Here is a 19,424-nt window from a genome sequence, read left to right on the forward strand (position 1 = left end):
CAGCACTGCCCTGACCTCGGTGGCAGACGAGGCCATGCAGCAGCAGCAGCAGCAGCAGCGGCGGCGGCGGCGGCCGCGGCAACAGCAGCGGCAGCGGCCCTCCCCTTTAAACACGCACACACACCCCTTTAAATACGTCACTAGCCTGGCTGGCTGGCTGGCGAGTATCTGGCGGTGTGGTGTGTGCGGTCGGACTGTGGTTGTGTTTCAGGTCTGGTCGTGTTGATAACGACACACTTAGGACGCATTTCATCGCGGAGAGATGGGAATTCAGAAGAAATGGCTGTAAATCAAATTGCCCTGCCGCTGCTGGCCCTGTTCGGGTTGGTGGCCGTCGGTAATGGTAAGTTTCATGTGAGCACCTCTCCGGCTTTTGTCTCGATGTGTTTTCCTGGACTGGGCATCGCCTGTTGTCGCTCATCGCCATGGCGCTGTGTATCGGGGATTTGGCTAACCGTATCTAGCTAGCGTCGACCTCAAAACCACAGCTGCTCTTTGTCCCAAACAAAAGTCATGCTTTGTGGGTTGTTTGGTCTTGATTGTGATATTTATCGACTGGCAAAACCCCGACGTGTTAATGATCGGCATTGAACACGGAGCAAGTAGCTAAACCACAACAACAACATGGTGGGGCTGTTTGTTACGAGGCGCCAGCTAACGTTTGCTAGCTAACTGGATAATCAACTGACTAAAGTTGAATATTGTCAATAATTGTGCTTTGTCTGTGGGCTACAAGACTGAAGTAAAATCATTTTGTTATGTCGCACGAACACATCAAGTGGCGAGTAATAATCTACAGTCTAGTGTTGATGTTGAAGTTATCTCTCAGCGGCTGTTATGCTAAGATATTTACCAAACAATCTCCTGTCGGCTTGTGACTGCTTATCTCTGCACTGCTTGGGTACAACACCATGCAATGATAGCTGGCTGGTTAAATATGTGCAGTGTGGTTGCATGTTGTGAGCAGTGGTCTCTACAATGGAAAGAGCAGAAAGGAGTCTGTGAAGGAAGGCCTAACCTACTTTGTGCATGAAATGTGTTTTTGAGAGTAAATACTGGCAGCTCTTCCATTGGTGTCCATTTGTAAGGAGTGAAAAGGCTCCTTAGTGGCCTCCAGCAGAAAGTGAATGCTGGCATAGGGTGACAACAGCCGTGCATTCAGCTATCCCAGACAGAAGTCAGAGTTGAAGTCTGGGTTCATTGTGATGGAAATGTGGCAAGTGGGGTCTTTTGAGGCGCCAGTTATGGGGCTGCTTCAGTCTGAATCCTCCCGCTGGAGCAGCTGATCCCCAACACCACACCACTGTCTCAAATGGCCAGATGTTGTGCTAAACGTATGTGTGCCTCTACGGCATGTCCACTCATCTTTGACTTTGCTAAACACCCAACTTTTACTTATAGTTGTGTCATGTGTTGCGCAAAAACCCTTTTTTTTTGCTCTTCCTGATGTCTTTAAATTTTTAGGCTGTTTCACCTTGTTGCAACTTGCCGCTCAGCCAGTGAACTCAGTAATAAAAAGACAAAATTCAGTTGTGTGTGCCAGAAAAAATATCCTGACTTCATTGTCATCTGTTGAAGTGTGTGTCTTGCTTTAAACAGTTGAGTCATCCTTCCAAGAAATATGAAAGTATGCCCACCCCCGCTTAGTTTAGGTAAGGGTGCAGTTTACCACGTCCGATTGTTTTATGTAAGGCATGCAGGGAAAATGATCACACCTGAGTGGCTAGTTTGTTTGACTGGGTTACTCTAACATTAACAGTGATGTGTGAGGGGAACGTGGGGGTGGGTGTGTGGCCTGAGCAGACAGGGGGTGAGGATGGGTTTGTCCAGCTGGCGGGGTCTGTCATGTAAGGGGCCCACAAGTTTGTCTGGAGCCATGGTTTCACACCATATAATGGATTACACCATGCAAGGGCTGAAACCAGACAAACCTGAAAGCAGCTGTGCCAGAGCAGATTCCAGGGCTGTGGCAAGTGTAGTATGTTTTTGTGAGAATACACTTTACTCACATGTTTGATGAATCTGTCATGTGTTGTTGACTTCATAAGGATTAAGAGTCAGTGGTGTTATGGGCATTACATGCCTGCGTGACGCAGTCTTCCTGGGTGCATTGGACACAGTAGCAATGTGATATGGGCACTGTCAACCACACTGCCGTGAGGTAGGGCGCGTCCGTCTCTTTCTCTTTTCTTCCCACCCTCTCCAATCTCTCTCTCTCTCATATAAAAGGCCTGGTGCTTTATCAGAATTTAATCTGTACTTTGTTATCTTTGGTCCCACTCCTGCTTTCACTTACTCACTGCCACCACAGGCAGCTGAAGAAAACTTCAGCATTGGCCGTGTGTGTTTGCTTGATATTTTCTTAGTCTTTCTAGGTTGAAACAAGCCTTTAGAGATGACGTCCTGCTATTTCTTGAACTCTGCACTGACTTTTACTAACCCCTTCACATATTATCACTAGCCCTGCCAGAGCCTTGTCATTCCCTGATGCGCTTCAAAGTGTGAATCAAAGACAGAGCAATTGGAAAACAGAGAAAAGTCCCTTCCTCTTAACTTGTTCACAGACCTGCCTCTGGTACAGGTGCTGTTTAATGTCAAATTTGATGTGAAGGAGTTCAGCTGGAGAAAGTATGAGCTACTCAGATTGGAACATGTGTACACCTGCCCATTAGATCAGAGCCAAGGAAATGTACGGAGAAAGGTTGAAACTTATTGGGTTCAAAGGTGTGTGCATGTGAAGAGAGGAGAGTTTGCTCAGGAGAGGGAGGGAGAGAGGGAGGGAGGGAGGTTGGGTGGTAGTATTTCCAGCTGTTTAAAGGGAGAAAGTTGTTTTGTTTTCTTCTGAAAGGTGTAGCAGTTGTCGAGGCCCGTTCTAGATAGATTGATGTGTAAGCTGCCAGGTCCCTGCAGCAAAATCATGCTCAAATGAAGTTGCACGCCCCCTGTATAAATGTCATGTTACTTCCCGGCCCAAAACTACTTTTTTTACCATTTGTGTTTACCAACACTTTCTATAATGTGGCACTGAGCCAGAAAGGGTCAGGTCAGGTCTGGGGTGGTCTAGTTTTCCCTCCATAATGACCAGTGTTGTTAATGACCTCCGTTGGCCCAGAGGCACAGAGCCCTAATTGCTACAGCAGACAGCATAGCCCCTGACTGACCCAGCTCCGCCATTACTGATGTTGGACCACAAGGGATTACTACCACAGCAGAGCCAGCCCACTTCTCAGTTGCCCACTTCTCTAAGCCATTAAGTTACACAGAGCACTTTGTCTTTTTTTTTTTTTTTTTTTAAAGGGTTTTTGTAGTATGCATTGGTAGTACAGCGACACTTGCTTGTTGTGGTATACGTTAAATGTTCCTGGTGACAGCGAGGTTGTTTTTGTCACAGTACACCCAGACAGACCTGGTAGCTGTGCGAGTTCATGTCTATAGGGCTAAACCTGACACCCGTCCTCCAGTACATGTCTCTTTGTAGAGGTGTTTGATTTGTTTTTTTGGCTGCTGTTGGAATGCAGATTAGACCTGCTCTGCCTCCCATTTTCTGCTGGAAGGTGTGCAGTCTACTTGTCAAGTTTTCTCCAGCACTTCCCTGACAATGATTTGCTTTGATTTTTGAGGTTGGTAAGATTTTTTTTTTTTTTTTTTTTTTTTGCTTGGGGAATATCGTTTGAGTGTATATTGTCTAACTAGTTCTTGAATTACAATTTAAACCTCTACCTTTTTGCTTTATTACTCTCAGGCCTCCATGGTGACATTACCTTGAAATGAACCAATGTGTGTTTCACTTGGCAGTCAAACAACCATCCTTGCAACAAACTCCAATATGCAAAGTTGTTCCTTTTCTGACTAGCAAATGTAATTTTATTAAGATGGTATGATTTCTGTGTTAATATGGCAGTCATACACAGTCCCTGTGTATCTCCTACACAGCAATGAGAGGAGTGGACTGTTTGATGATGATAAACAGAGGAAGTTGTTTTGGTGTCATTAAGTTATCTAGCTTAAGCACTGTATCCAAAATAATTGTAGATGATCATCATTTTTTGTTTTTCCACTAACAACTGCATGGCATCCTTATCCAAAATTTAAAAATCATATTTCTGATTTATTGTCAGTTGTCTCAGTTTTGTTTTTTTGTTTTTTTTACTCTGCTTGGTTTTGAATTGGTAATTTAAATAATGAAACCATGCATCACCAAAAATAAATGTCATAAATTAAGTACAAAGTACTTCTGTTAAAAGATGGAAGCCATCAATCTGCCGTGGTAGATGGTAGACATCAATCTGGAGTCACCCTGAACTGAAGCAAGAGCTGGGTATCGTCTGAAAATGTTCTTTAGTAATGCCAATGCAATACATGAGTTTCAGTGCTGATACTTTTCATATAAACCCTTTTGTTTTTCATGTAAGTAAGAGGCCAAAGTTTTAACTGTTTAATGTTTAAAGCAAACATGAACATGCCTAATTAGGCAACGTTTAGTTAAAAAAAAAGCAATTTGTTTTGTTTTCAGTAATAAAACAGTGTTGAGGTTTGACACCCAACCAAGACTGTAGCAGGAGTAAAACTTGAACAACAGTTGTAGGAAGACAGAAAAAAAGGGGTAATTGTTAAGTCCCTGGTCAGCTAATACTCAGAAGAGTTTTTAAGCTCAAGTCACATGGCTGATGCATTGGCTCGCAGAAGTGCAATGTACCAGGTCATCAAAGAGGCAGCATTGACCAGTGGGAATTTGAGCGCTAGCACCAGCATCAGCAGCATGTCTGAAGTGAGCCTGTGCTCACACTTGTGCCTACGAACTCATTAGGACAGCAGACACTCACACACACATACAAACACACACATAGCACACCAGACAGACAGACAGACAGACAGACAGACAGACAGACAGGATGTAGCCTAGAGGGTAGTGGTTGGTAGAGATAGTAGAAGCAGCCTCAGCCCCAGAGACCTTACTTTAGAATCAGATCAGTAATCTGACCCTCAGATGCAGACAAAGGTAATGACTTTCCTCCTTCCCCTAGCATTGATTAGGACACAGTTGTGGTGTGTGCGTGTGTGTGCGCCCGTATGTGTGTGTGTTGCACTCACGCTGTCTGGTGGCGTCTGCTTGTCTTGATCAGCTCTCAGTCTGGTATCTGTATGGATCTAATTTCAGCCAGTGCATTTTGGTAATGGCGCTCTGCTCCCCGTATACACGCACGTACCGACTGTCTCTGCCTGCGTCACTTAGCCCCCAGAAACCCACTGTGTTTGTGTAACCCCGCCGTCCCGCGCTGAGCACGCTTAGAGTATTTTCCACAGACTTTATCAACATACTTGACAGTTCACCTCTGTTTTGACAGGGTTGCTCCGCACGAGTAAGTCTGAACAACACATGTATACACTCACGCATACACAAAACATTGTCATCAAGGTTAAATCTGTAAAGCTGTTTGGAACGGGACTATGCTGTGGTTTTTAGTTGGGTCCAAGTTAAGACGACACTGGTTATGGCAACAATGTTTTATTAATCCCCTCCTCACCATGTCTGCCATTTCCTGTCTCAACATGAACGGAATGATAGGAACTTCACACACTTGCAGCTCAGAGGAGTAACTGTTTTTGCTGTGTTCTCCCCTTTTTTCCTCCACCGGTCCCTTTTTTCCTGTTGTATACCCCCTCCCACAAGTCAAAGTCTAGACTGGGTTTTTAATGACAGACGCAGCTGGTCACTTGGGTAGACCTCAATCGCAGCTGGGGGGCTCTGTAAGTCCCGCTCGTTACCCCCTGTGCCCCCTCCTGTCTGTATTGTCCTGCCCAATTTGGGACCAGCCCCCATCCTGTCTGGCCCAGAGCAGCCCCCAAACATCGGGGTTGTTACTGCTAACCCTGGGCTGTCCCCTGCGCGCCACCCATCCCCCCATCACTGCCCGACGCAGTAGTGCGCTCCCCCACTCCAGTCTGCTCTTTGTTCGTGCAGGGCCGGTCCAATCCCTCCTCATGTCGTCTTAATCTCCACACAAAGGACCAGTGTAAAGACCACCAATTATGTGGATACAAGAGCAGAGTTCACTCAAACCACACACACCCAGCCACTACTCAGATCCATGTATATTTAGGCCTGGTATTATTCCTAGCCTAGCTTTGTTACACTTCTGCTCTGAATCAAGTGAGATATGCAGAGCAAACAACATGGCATTTGGGTAAAAGCTAGCGAGCCAGGAGTTCTTACTCGGACACTGTTGGATTTAGTTAAACACCTCTTATTTTTGAGGTCATGGTTTCACATTGTGTCAGTATAGATTTTCCTATAGAGGTATCCCTTTAATATCTCTGGTCGGGTTCTAATGGGAAATGTTTGCAAATCAATGAACACAACTGTTTTGTGACAGTATTGGGTTAACAGGATTTTTGCTTCAATGTGATGAATGTTGTTTGTTAGGTAACAGGATTTATCCATAAATGGTTTTCTATCTCTGTCATTATATAAAATTACATATTCTGTCATGGATTTGCTCAATATTGGTTACACAGTGTTGTTGCTTGTTTGTGTGGAAGCAGCCCACATATGGTATAGTCCAAGGTAGCCTTTAAGGAAGGGGGAAGACTTGCCACAAAACAAACTCTTGGTAGACCACAAACCATCCGTGGCAGACTGGAGAAGGGAACGTGTGTGTTTTCAGCCATGTTTGGTTTCCTTCCTGAGCTTCTGTCTGTATGTCTGTGTACCATCTGTCCTACCACACACAGAGTCTCCAGGATGCGCCTGCTCATTTCAGATCATGGTGTTCTTACCAGCTTGCTGTTGTTAATTTTATTGCTGTATATTGGTGCAATATGTTTGTGGTAGGAACTCTTTTACAGTCTTCAGTTTGATTCTTGTGAGAAAAATGAAGGACATAAAGTTTAGTTTACATCAGGGTTGTATTGCGCCTGTGCTGTGGAGAAACTCTTAATGTATGTTGTTTTTTAAAATGTCACTCTTGCTTTGAGGATGGATTGATCAAAAATGATTTGATTTATTTCCGTGAGAACCAGTTAACAGCGGGCCTACAAAAGAGGAGCCGATGGAAGGAGGGTTTCGAGTCATCTGAATTTAATGGATATCGAGCGTTGTCCAGCTTTTTAACCTACTGCAGTTACTCATGTCATCTGTTCTATTTTGCTAAAATATTTGCTCCATTAATGCTGCAGATTAGCGTGATGTGGCACAGGGCTTGTTTTTCTCTCTTTATCAGCCCCAGCCTGCTTCACCTCCGTGTAATCTGCAGGAAATTCCATCTGCATGCGAACTTTGGTGAATTTGGACACACTCCACCAAGAGTTCCTGCCACTTTCCCGCTCACCTCCCAGAGAGCAAGACACACACGCAAACACCAAACAGATGAGAAATATTCCTGAAACTCGCTCCAAGTGTTCCACATTTCCAGTTACCAGTCAGTGGACAAGCATAGACACATCAGCAAACACGCTACATGCAAAAAATGCTCCCACACAGAACGCAACCTCCCACAGTTCAGTTGAGTGGAAACCACTCCCATGACACAGGGGTTTGCGGTTTTGTCCACTTAGATGTTACATGCTGATGGCGCAATCAGTGTATCAGTCATTTTCAGTTATTTTTTTGTTTTTGGGCTTTTCTTCAGAAGAGCCCCATAATGTGATGACTCAGTTGGTTCAAGAATGCGTTAAAATCTGCTGACACCTTTTTGACAGAGTCGGTACAAACAGGGAAGATCAGTGAGCTCATCTGGTCAAAGAAACCCTCAGGATAAGACACAGGGGATTAGTGGAAGCTTGCCACTCTTAGAATCTTTTCTTTCCTCTGGGCCAGACATTGTCAGTGGTCCAACTGATGCTGAGCCTCTTTTTTTTTTTTTTTTTTTTTTTAGTAGGAGAACAAGGATTGAAATTCCTCTCTGCTTTGTGTCTCCTCCTCTGTTGTTGTTGGTACGATGGTCATGTCTTCGGTAAGTCCACAGCGATTAGTCTTGAGTGGTCCAGCTTTCGTCTTGACCACAGATCAGCTCTTGGCCTGTCACGCCTCACTCACGGCCCTGTTGTCAGTCATTTACCACTGACTGGGGTTCAGTTGAGTTTAGCTGCTTCCCTGTGTTTTTCCCATGTGAAAACTAGTCCCACAGCCATCTGACCTATCCTGCTCCTGCTTTGCACTCTGAAAGTAGAAAACCCTGGAAGAAGCCTTCTGTGCTGACCTTACTCCAAATAAGAAGCATGTGTGCTGTGACTGAAAATCACATTTCACTCCAAATCTAATCAGTTTGCAGTTTCTTGTTCTCTGGGCTGCTCAGCAAATGCTGTTTTTTGGTTTTGGATGCGGCGGATATGTGCGGACTTTCTGGCACTGACCTCATTTGAGCGTGTAGGTGGACCATTGTAGTTTTATTACAGCGGTAGCAGGAGTTCCATTCTGTCAGCTTTAATAGGTCCCCGCGCAGGAGTGTGCTGTGTTTAATAAAACTCCTGTCTCATTAGCTTAAACAGTGGCAGCTCTCTGTGTCGGTGTGAGAAAGACAGAGGAGAGGCATGGAGCAGAATGCTGCACTGGGGATTTGGCAGGAACCGTCTCCCGTTGTTGGGTTTCACTTTGTCTGTCCCACTGGGCAGGTCCATCTCCACCCTGCGTGTTTGGGTTCATCTGCAGTGACGGATCTGATTTCAGGGCCGTCGAGGCTGTCTGGCTGCTGCTGTGTCCTTATGTCACAAAATGCGTAAAGCTGAATGGGATACTACACTCTTTACATCCTGTGTTGAACATGTGGGGTCAGCTTGCCCCCTGCTGGACATGATGGAGAAGTGATATATGTTTTTTTTTTTTTGTTTTTTTTATAGAGTGGTCCCTATATGATAAATTGTTATTTACTTAACTCTCTGTCCTTTCCCACAGCTCTGCGTTGTAACTGTACAAATTGTGAGAAGACGGGGTATGAGTGTGAGACAGATGGCGCCTGCATGGCTTCCACATACTATATCCAGGGGAAGGAGCAACACGTACGCATCTGTATCAACAGGGACAACCTGGTCCCCCCTGGACAGCCCTTCTACTGTCTGAGTGCTGAGGGCCTGCTCAACACACATTGCTGCTATGTAGATTACTGCAATAGTATTGACCTGAAAGTCCCAGGTAAGGCTCCATCATAAATCAGACAGTTTCAGTTTAACAGCGACACTGTCAGTTGAATTTAAAGTAATCGGCCTCTGCTTCTCTGTCTCTTTCGTTTGCCGTCCTTAGTCCCAACAAAGGGGGGGAACTGGTCAGGCCCAGGCAGTCCCTGGGGGCCAGTGGAGCTGGTGGCGGTCATCGCAGGGCCAGTGTTCCTGCTATGTGTGCTGCTGATGGTCGGCGTGTTCCTGTTCCAGTATCACCAGAGGGCTTACAGCCACAGGCAGAGGCTGGAGGTAGAGGACCCCTCCTGTGACCATCTGTACTTGGCCAAGGACAAAACCCTGCAAGACCTCATCTATGACATGTCCACCTCCGGATCAGGCTCTGGTCAGTACATGCTGGAAAAACATGTCAAACACATTTTTAAAAAAACGCCTTTAATACCTTTTTGTCCTTTCCTGTCGGCGATAGCAGCAGCAGCAAAACAGTCTTCCTTATGTCATTCTATAAATATACAAATGAGTGATCACTCAACTGCAACTCTAATGAAAATGATCCTGACCTAGAATCTACTGAGCGTACTTGCACCACCCCACATCTACAAAACAAGTCTACAGGGAACAATGGCTAATTTTTTGTTTGTCTCGCCATCGCCCCCTGCAGGTTTGCCTCTGTTTGTGCAGCGGACAGTAGCCAGGACCATCGTGCTTCAGGAGATAATAGGAAAGGGTCGTTTTGGTGAAGTGTGGAGAGGGAAGTGGAGAGGAGGAGACGTGGCGGTGAAGATCTTCTCATCCAGAGAGGAGCGCTCGTGGTTCAGAGAGGCCGAGATCTACCAGACAATCATGCTACGACATGAAAACATCCTAGGATTCATTGCAGCAGATAATAAAGGTATGAAGATTGTGAGGATTTGAACTATTTACATGAACATTTCAGACATTTATCCAAAACATACGATGAAAGCAACATTGTTTAGGTGAGTTCCTAGACTCACCTATGTTACAAGAAAAATGGGGTTCCCATAGGGCAGCCATATTTATCTGATGTTTAGAAATTAAATTTTGAAGTTCTCACTATTAGTTTAAGCAAAATATCCATGAATTGAGTGACATTTGACACAGTGTAAATACTACACATGTTCTCTGACTTTTCTTTTTTTTTTCTTCCGCTCTCTGTCAGACAATGGCACATGGACTCAGCTCTGGCTGGTGTCAGACTATCACGAGCACGGCTCTCTTTTTGATTACCTGAACCGCTACTCTGTCACCATCGAGGGCATGATCAAACTTGCGCTGTCAGCTGCCAGCGGCCTGGCACATCTACACATGGAGATCCTCGGCACTCAGGGTGAGATGAACGTGCCTGTTAAAATGCAGCACGCTGCAAACACCATGAAAAAAACGAACGAGCACAGCAGGAACACGAAAGCGCACACGTTGGTTATTTACATTCAGCTAGCATGCGCTGTCTGTGTTGAGGAGGCCAATATAACGATGTGTGATCTGTCCTTCTTCAGGTAAGCCTGGCATTGCTCACCGTGACCTCAAGTCTAAAAATATCCTGGTTAAGAAGAACGGCATGTGTGCCATAGCTGACCTCGGCCTGGCAGTCCGCCACGAGTCCATCACAGACACAATCGATATAGCACCGAATCAGCGCGTGGGCACTAAGAGGTAAATGTTTCCATACTCATTCACTCATAAGCACCCAAATGTAGTTAGACATTAGGGATCTCGCGGGTCTTTGAAGGTGAAATGTCGGCAAACCCCATGAAAAGATCAAAAAGATCCAACTAACAAATACTGCGTTGCCAACGGCAGATTATTACTCCGTGCCACAGTCCTCCGTGGTGTCCAGAAATTATGAAAAACACATTAATGAGCCCAACGATTGAACTGTCTGACATGTTAATTACCTTGAACATGGTCACTGTACTACAAGTCCTGCATTCACCTCTGTCCTGCTGCTGACTCCTTATCTTAAACCAATGCATTATTTACTCCTGTTTGAGAAACGTTTGTTAAAACCTACAGTGCCCAGATGTTTTGGGCAATTACTTATTGAAAGTGAAACTTTGTATTTTTATTTATTTATTTATATATATATATATATATATATATATATATCTCGATATGAATTGTTGCTTTTGTACTTTTTTTTTGTGGAAGTTTTTGACTAACAACAAAAAAAGAACATCACCAGCCTTATACTTTATTAAATTCAATGGAAGTTTATGAAATGAAAATTAAACATTTATTATTCTGAAATGAGTCAACAGCTTTTAAAAGTTTGTGGCCTTTTTGTTTTTTTTAAATATTTTAGTCAGACCGATCCAATTTCTTTGGGCATGTCATTTATTAGACCTAAACATCACAATTTTAATTCCTTGAACCTTGAATTTCTCTAAGTATGATCATTGTAAAGGGCTCATAAGTCATATATAAATTCTATGACTGATTCCTACCCTTTGCGTCCGCCCTAGGTATATGGCTCCAGAGGTTCTGGATGAAACCATCAACATGAAACACTTTGATTCCTTCAAGTGTGCCGACATATATGCACTGGGCCTGGTGTACTGGGAAATTGCGCGTCGCTGCAATGCAGGAGGTAAGACCGCAAACGGCAGCTGACTGGAAAAAAAACGAAATGTTGTTCATGTGAATGAATCGATCTAATGAAAAGGAACATGGAACCAGAGACTGAGAAAACTTCTCCATTGTGTACCGCAGGTATCCACGAGGAGTACCAGCTGCCCTACTATGACCTCGTGCCCTCCGACCCCTCCATAGAGGAAATGAGGAAGGTGGTGTGTGACCAGAAACTGAGGCCCAATGTGCCCAACTGGTGGCAGAGCTACGAGGTATTTCACACTATGTAAACACTAAAAAACCTACGGCTGCTACTTACAGTTCTCTAAAAATACATTCAGTGGCTGTATACGGAGGCAGACTTCTAAATCAGTGTTGAGGGGGAGTATTAAATTAATTTTATAGTCAAATCTATCTTCCTTTGTTAGAATCTTGTTATTCCATAATGTTGGATTATCTTTTATCATATAAAAGGGCCAGTGGTTTCTTTTATTTTCTTATTTCCTTTCTTGAAAGCACATGATTCAACACTGAAAATTTATTGATACACTGTTTTCACAGGCCTTATTTTCCAGATGAGAGTTGTCCACTTAAACACTGGATTATTTTTTATAAACACAGCAGTTGGTTGAAAATCTAATCAGACTGCATTTTATGGGAAATGTTGACATAATGACACAAAACATTTAGAATATTTCCATTCGATTTGTAGTATTTTAGATTTCGTCATCATAATCAATCCTAAGTCATTTTCCCCCTGTTGTAACATTAGCTACACTGCCTCAGACATGTTGTTTTAGACTCCAACTCATTCCTTTGTGTCCTTCCCTGTGCAGTCACTGCGTGTGATGGGGAAGATCATGAGGGAGTGCTGGTACGCCAACGGAGCGGCCAGACTGACTGCCCTGCGCATCAAGAAGACTCTGTCTCAGCTCAGCGTGGAGGAGGACGTCAAAATGTGAGCACCAGGCGGCGAAGAGACGCACTGGAGACGCACAACCAGACCACACTCCCATAGGAAACGAACACTAAAGACAAGACTGCAAATGAAAACCCTGCCAGTTTTAAAGCCACACTCCAAGTTGTGACAAGGCCTACCTCACCTTTTTAGCCAAAACTACTGAGAATCACCCCTCCCCCTCCTGACTTTTCTCTCCCCTGCCTCCCTTTGATCCTCGTGTCTCCTCCCTGTTCACTTTGACCCCCTTCTCCATGGGCCACAACACTACAGCACTACCACTGTTAATATCATTACACTCAGCATTTTTTGTTTTCATTTCCCATGGCAGGAATTCTTACTATTGTACAGTGACGGGAAATTTTTCTTTTCTTTTTTTTTTCTTTTTCTTTTTTCTGACCCTTTTTACCTCTGAAATTGTCCCACGACGGACTAACTAGAGTCAAGCATGTTGTGGGTTTTAAGTTTTAAGAATAATAACACTTCATATTCTGTTGGCCATGCACCATCACAGTCTGTCACTGTGAGTGTGTGAGGGGGGGAAAGAGGCTGAAGCACTGTCTGTAGTTGTGTGTGTATAAAAGGTGTCCGGACTACTAGCATATAGGCTGTAGTTCATTAGACAAAAGCAGTTATGGGACTTTTGGTTAATTAAGCATGAACAGCCAGAATGTGCTTCTTAATCCCTCACTTGAATATCCTACAAACAGAAATTAGTTGCACTCAACTGTAGCTTCCTCATCATGTGTGAGACCCGCAGGTATCACATGACGGATGTGGTCCAGTCCTGGTGTTAGTTTGAAATGTGGCAGGGATACTGTTTGGGATGGTTTTATTTTTATTTATTTGTTGATATTATTTTTATTTCATATTGATGAACACTGTGAGATGAGATGTGACAAGCCAGAGTCTTGATATGAAAATTAATGTTGTAGTTCAGTCCAACTCTTCACCATCTTTCAGGTGTTAGATGAAATGGGGTTGTTGCATTCATTTAATAAGACGCTCAGTTCAAATATGGATGTAGCCATAGTGACGGGTTGGTGACAGGCGATGACATCGTGAACACTGAGCAAATAAGAGGCGTATGAAAAGGCAATCAAAAATACTGTTTTGTTTTTAAATACTTTTATGTGTTTTATGTAAAGACATCATGATGGGTGTTTTTCTTTTTACTTTGACATAGACACTACTGATGGGTACATATGATTTGTATATAAAACATGCAATTTTTTTCCTTTTATGCCACAAGCACCAGTGTGACGGTTGAACAGCGACTTCGCTTGAATGGTACTTTCAGAAGTCAGAATCTCTCTGCATGGTTTCTAACTGTGCCAGGACATAGACTGTGTCATTTGCTGGAATTTGTTTTTAATTTGCTCCTCTGGCAATTTGGTGGTACTACTGATCCCAGATAAGTTTGCTGCAACGTCTGTTTTTTTTTTGTTTGTTTTTTTTAAATGTATAATTGTTGAATTGCTTGAGTTCTTTTCAGAGCTCAGTCATGCAGATCTGTTTCTACATACGTCCTCCGGGTTGACATCTCTTTCTCATTGACACTGGAATATTTAGGAGCATGATGTAAACCTTGAATTCTGATTCTGCCAATGGCTTTTTATTCAGAAATAAAGTCAACCGCTGACAGTTCACACGCAGGGAACATACAGTTAGATGTGAGAAGTAGTTCAGAGGTTTTACTTCAAAGACTGACATGCTGTAAAGTGAAACTGCACGTTTTCATTGTACTTTGTCGCCTGCAGCTGCAAGGTTTTCTGCAGACAAAACTATGAAAGTATTACACTGACATTTGTCACCATTGGGCTCTGCACTGTTATGTCCACATGGACTTTAGTTAATGTTAGTTATGTCATCACTTGATCCAGAATCCATGTGTCATGTTAGTGTCCATTTTGCATGCTGTCTCAAACACTGGGTCCTCTGCACTGAGGTAGATGAACTTAAGACTCGTTTTCCCTCCTCCTACCTGTTTGTTTTTCTTTTTTCTTTTTTTGTTCGGGTTGTTGGCTGTGTACCCCAGAAATGTAGCTGCTACTGTTAACATGGGTAGAAGTTCAGCAGGCAGAAGAGAAGGAGAGCCGGTGGTGGGGGGGGTGGGAGACTGCTGTCGGTTGAACCAAAATTGTCAAAACACTCCTGTCCATGTTTGGTTTGTTGCCATGGGTATATGACCATCAGACATCCTGTTCATAAGTAATACTTCAAGATTTCAAAAATCATGTTGTGCAAATCTTTTCAGAATTAGTTCAAAAGTGTATATAGATGATATACAATAAATTCCTCTTTTTCTTATCTGTGACTCCAACTGTGCTGCTCATTCAAGATGCCATACGCTGTGTTCATTGTGTGTTTGGGATTAAAGGATAGGATTCACATATTTTCAAGTCTGTCTTCTACTGTTCATACTCCACTGACTACACCGTTGGACTATGGACAGTTTAAAAAGATCAAAATCAATGCAACAAAACCAGAGATATCTTTTTATTTTATTTTTTTTATTCTAGTCATTATTTTTCCTTATCAAAAAGTGGCGCCTGCATTACCCACAATGCAACTCGACTTCCAACAGTTTGGTCATAGATTCAGGTCAGTAGCGGCTAATGCAACCCAAGCAGAGATGGTCTGGTAAGTTCACTTCTTTCTCACTTCACACAACCACTTTTTTTTTTTTTTCCCAAATTTTCAAAGCTGTAGTTTTCCGCCCCAGCTGATGGTGCCTCAATGATCACCTTAGGAAGACTCCCCAAGACTTTTTATCTCATAATTATAACAATCATTTATTTATTTATTTATTTTTTTTAATCAAGGTGTTTTTATTTTATTTTTCTTTTACTGGCGGAGATGAGCTTCCATACACAATCCTCATTCCATGCAACAATATAGATAATGAGGCTTCAGGTGACTGCATTAATCAAATCATGTTATCTTACAAAATTAAGTCTTAATGTGTAGTTCCCTCTTTGTGTTACTGTCTGCAGAAATACAAAGAATGGATTTTGTACTAAAACACTAACTTAGTACAAAGTTTCTTCCTTGTGTTTCCTCAGTCACACGAGGGAATCGTGCATTAGAGAAGACTAACTTTGGAATATACCCACTTGAACTGATTGATACAGACTGCTGAAGCCTCATTAACTTCAGATAAACTGTGGATGTATTTTGAACAATGTTTGTTTTGTGCATCATCAGGAAGAGATCTCTTAATTGCCAGTATCAATAGGAGGAATGACTGTAGTGAGCAAAAGCAGTTTTCAGTGTTCCTGACTGTTTTCAGACTTGAATTAAAATTGTGAACCTATCCTTTATACAGTCAACTGTTTTTTACAGCTGGTTTGTGGTTGTAAATTGCATCATTTTTTCATGGGTTTCTATTATTTTGTCAACAACTGCTTTATGAGTCCTGAGTGTGAAACCAGATGGTTGGCAATCGTCTAACCCGGGCGCAGGAGGAGAAGATAGTTACTGCTTTTATAGATAGTTCTTAACTCAGTCTCACTTATTAGAATTTTTCCAAGAGCTTTCAGTCAAACCTTGTGGCCTTAATCAGATCATTTCATATACAACCACAAACTGGAATCACATCACCGAAGTTTCACTCAGAAGAGACTGACAGCGGAACCAAACTCCATCTGATGATGACGGCCATGAGATGTGGCATGAAGCTCTACGAGAAGTCAATTCATTTTTTTGTTACTATTTCAGGAGGCTGCTTGGATTTTGAGCTTAAAACGAAAAGAAAACTGAGCACATATTTAAAATGCATTTTATTTTCCTTTACAAGAAACAAAAGCAGACAAAGAAATAAGATGAAGGGGAGAGGGAGTGGGAAAGCTGTATATAAAGAGATGCAACCTCTGGCGTCCTGAAAAAAATATGTACAATTCAAAATAATATCCATACAAAACATGCCACATACAATAAAAATGATCATTATATTTATTCATATTCCCTAAAAGTATCTCTGCTGTACAGATGCAACATCTTTTTAAAAAGTAGGTGAGGTTAAAAAAAACCTTCAATTTGAGCAAACTTTATTAAATTATAAGATATGCAGAGAACTTAAATTAAGATTCAGAGAAGTTAAAAATTATTCAGGCTAAAATCCAGTGAGCGGCATAATGTCTCGTCATGGTCTTCCCTTGAAATAGAAACATACCAAAAAATATATATATCACTGCTTCGGATACTTGATCAATATCTACCACTTTAGAGAAGTTCTCCGTTTATACTATGAGAGTGCAATTCATTACCAGGTTAAGTATGGGATTAACTTTGAGTATTACATCATAACATACATTAGGCCAAGTAACCATTTCACAAGGTTTACCAACACATTCACTTCTATAGGGAAGATATAAAAAAGCAAAACACTAACAATATTCTAGGGAATTCAAGATTTTCCATTCAAGAGTATATTAATCCAATTGTAACCGATTAAGGGACAGGTTTTGGTAATCAACAAGCAGTAGCATAAATAAAAAGAAAAATAAACACGAACAATATTACATAAATACAAATGCTATGCACCATTGTACTGCTTTATGCAAGAAGTGATTTTCATGTCTTAATTAATGACTCTCCACATGAATCCAAACAGTTTTGTAATCACCTCGGCTTCTCGTCGCAACTGATTGGAGAAGACCAGACATTTTCTCATACCTATTTTAACAAACTTGTCTCTGAGAGCTTATAGCAAAAAACACTAATAGAAAAACAGGTAAATGCAAAACACTCTGGTTCATATACATAAAGATATTAGTTTGCCATTTTACATATATTTATATTTATATACAGCTTTATCTTTGTTAAAATGATATCCAGTGGTTGATTTTTTTTCAATTTTATTTCTCTACACTTTTGACTTTATTGATTACAAAGGGGCTGGATAAAGAGTTGCTGTCCCCTAATGCATATACTATATATACAGTTTGTACAACTTTGCATTTTTAAATCATGTGAGGTCTTAGGTTAGGGGAAGGAGGAAACAAAGTAGTATGGGAAGGTGGAGTTTCAGTAAAGCTCCCTTTAAAGACTTTTTTCATTCATCTTACATAGAAATGAAAACAAATGCCCTTTTTTCCAATAAGTCTTTCCCTGCCATCAGTTCAGCCTCAAGAGGACAGTACCAGCACTAGAAAAGCACACTACAGGGGAAGTAGAAACACTGCAGGCTGTACTCAGGCAGAGGAAGACTTACTACAGTAAAGTTTAACAACAGTCCACGAAATTATACAGAGAGGAAGAGGCATGATTCAAAGTTTAAGGTTGAGTTGTGAAAAGGTCGAGTTGCTGGGGAATAAAAAGCATTAAATGGGACAGTAGTCATGCATCCACCGGCTGGTTTTCAACAAGTGGAACTTCAATGTATGAAGCGACAAGCAAAATGTGTACTTGGTTAGTTTTGGACTTCATAGTCTTCTTCCAAGACCATTTGTCCTGTGATCCTAGAGCCATTCACTCACACCATTACGGTCTTAAGCAACTTAAAAGGTGGATGTTATTGTGCTTTCACACAGCTAATAGCATGGTTTTGAGACGCATAAATAAAAAGTACAAAAAAAAAAAAAAAAAAAAAGAGAAAAAGCTACATCAATATCCAGGATGATTTGGTGGCATACAGGACACCCGCTAAGCTTCTGATTGTGATTTTAATGCAATATCTTATCAAAACTGTCATATATTTCCTCTGTATAAATAATTCATGAATAATAATTATGTTGGCTCATTTTTGTAAATCATCATCAGCATAGAGTAGATAGAGCAAACCTGCTGCTTAAGATTCCCTGCTTGTCCGAGAAGGCTAAGCCCATAAAAACATTCCCCCTTTCCCCCCGGTTCCACAGTAGCAGTTAACAGTTTTCATACAAAGCAGTCACTTCCCGCTAAATCAATGAGGTAGACTGAGTCCAACTAACCCACCTTGGGACTCCACACAGTCAGAACATCTGGTGCCTCTGGAGACACAGATCAATAGCATCTCAAATTTTATATTAACTTACATCTTTTTTTTTTTTTTTTTTTCTCCATCGATCATATGTAGTTCTTACACAGAGCCACATCAAGATTGTCTAGCTAACCAATATCCGTGTTGTCTTCATTGATGACTTGATGGGAAAGTGCCTTTTCTGGGAGGTAAGGGGGAGGTGTGGTTAGGTGGGACAGGAAATAGGTCCGACTTAAAACATAAAAATGCATCATTAGTTCATTCTTAGTATTTTAAAATGGCTTTTTGTCGAAGCTCCAGATGAGCTCTGCACTACGAGTATTGATATCAGAGGGTCAGAATCATTTGGTAGATGTTGAGGATTGTTTTCCAGCCACTGTAAGCTTATTGAGAACAGTCGAAGGGGGGAAAAGGGTTTTGGCTGAGGAAAGGGTGATTCACTAGTCCAAACATGAAAGTCAGTCCCACCATCAAGCTGCTGCTGATGGCGGTGGTCGGTTGCTTTTATTGATTAATGCTCTTCAAACCTTTGGCTACAGGTGTCACCGCTTTAGTCTTTCAATGGCGGAGGCCAGCCTTCCTCCATCCACATCTTTCAGAACAGCTTATGCACTGGCTATGTAGGATTCAAAGGCTTTGGCGCAGGAGTGTTCTGGCACCAGTGAGAGGGAAGTTCTCCATTTTTCTTTCTTCTCCTTAGTTCATCCACTTGCGGCAATTCCAAGCTCCACAATGGCAAGGGATCTTGTGCTGATCATCCTCGAAATCAAACTGGTAGTCATAGGTCAGCTGGAATTAAGAAAC

General features: G+C 42.2%; 2 protein-coding genes across 5 annotated transcripts in view; one reads left to right on the forward strand and one right to left on the reverse strand.

Annotated features, from left to right (window-relative positions):
- The first annotated feature begins 149 nt into the window (after nt 1–149).
- Nucleotides 150–14,968, forward strand: acvr1ba (activin A receptor type 1Ba). Its single transcript, XM_056384456.1, has 9 exons — nt 150–343; nt 8,891–9,127; nt 9,236–9,496; nt 9,773–10,003; nt 10,292–10,459; nt 10,629–10,785; nt 11,595–11,719; nt 11,842–11,972; nt 12,537–14,968. Exons 1-9 carry the CDS (start codon nt 280–282, stop codon nt 12,660–12,662), a joined length of 1,500 nt encoding a protein of 499 aa, XP_056240431.1. The 5' UTR covers nt 150–279; the 3' UTR covers nt 12,663–14,968.
- Nucleotides 14,969–16,422: 1,454 nt separating this feature from the next.
- Nucleotides 16,423–19,424, reverse strand: part of kmt2d (lysine (K)-specific methyltransferase 2D) — a 30,759-nt gene continuing 27,757 nt past the window's right edge. For all 4 annotated transcript variants that reach the window (XM_056384451.1, XM_056384452.1, XM_056384449.1 and 1 more), the window contains exon 55: nt 16,423–19,409. In XM_056384451.1, the coding sequence (XP_056240426.1) occupies nt 19,317–19,409 (93 nt within the window). In that variant the 3' untranslated portion in view covers nt 16,423–19,316. The remainder of the gene's footprint in view (nt 19,410–19,424) is intronic.

Source organism: Seriola aureovittata, chromosome 9 (genome assembly GCF_021018895.1).
Source record: "Seriola aureovittata isolate HTS-2021-v1 ecotype China chromosome 9, ASM2101889v1, whole genome shotgun sequence".
Lineage (NCBI taxonomy): Eukaryota > Metazoa > Chordata > Actinopteri > Carangiformes > Carangidae > Seriola > Seriola aureovittata.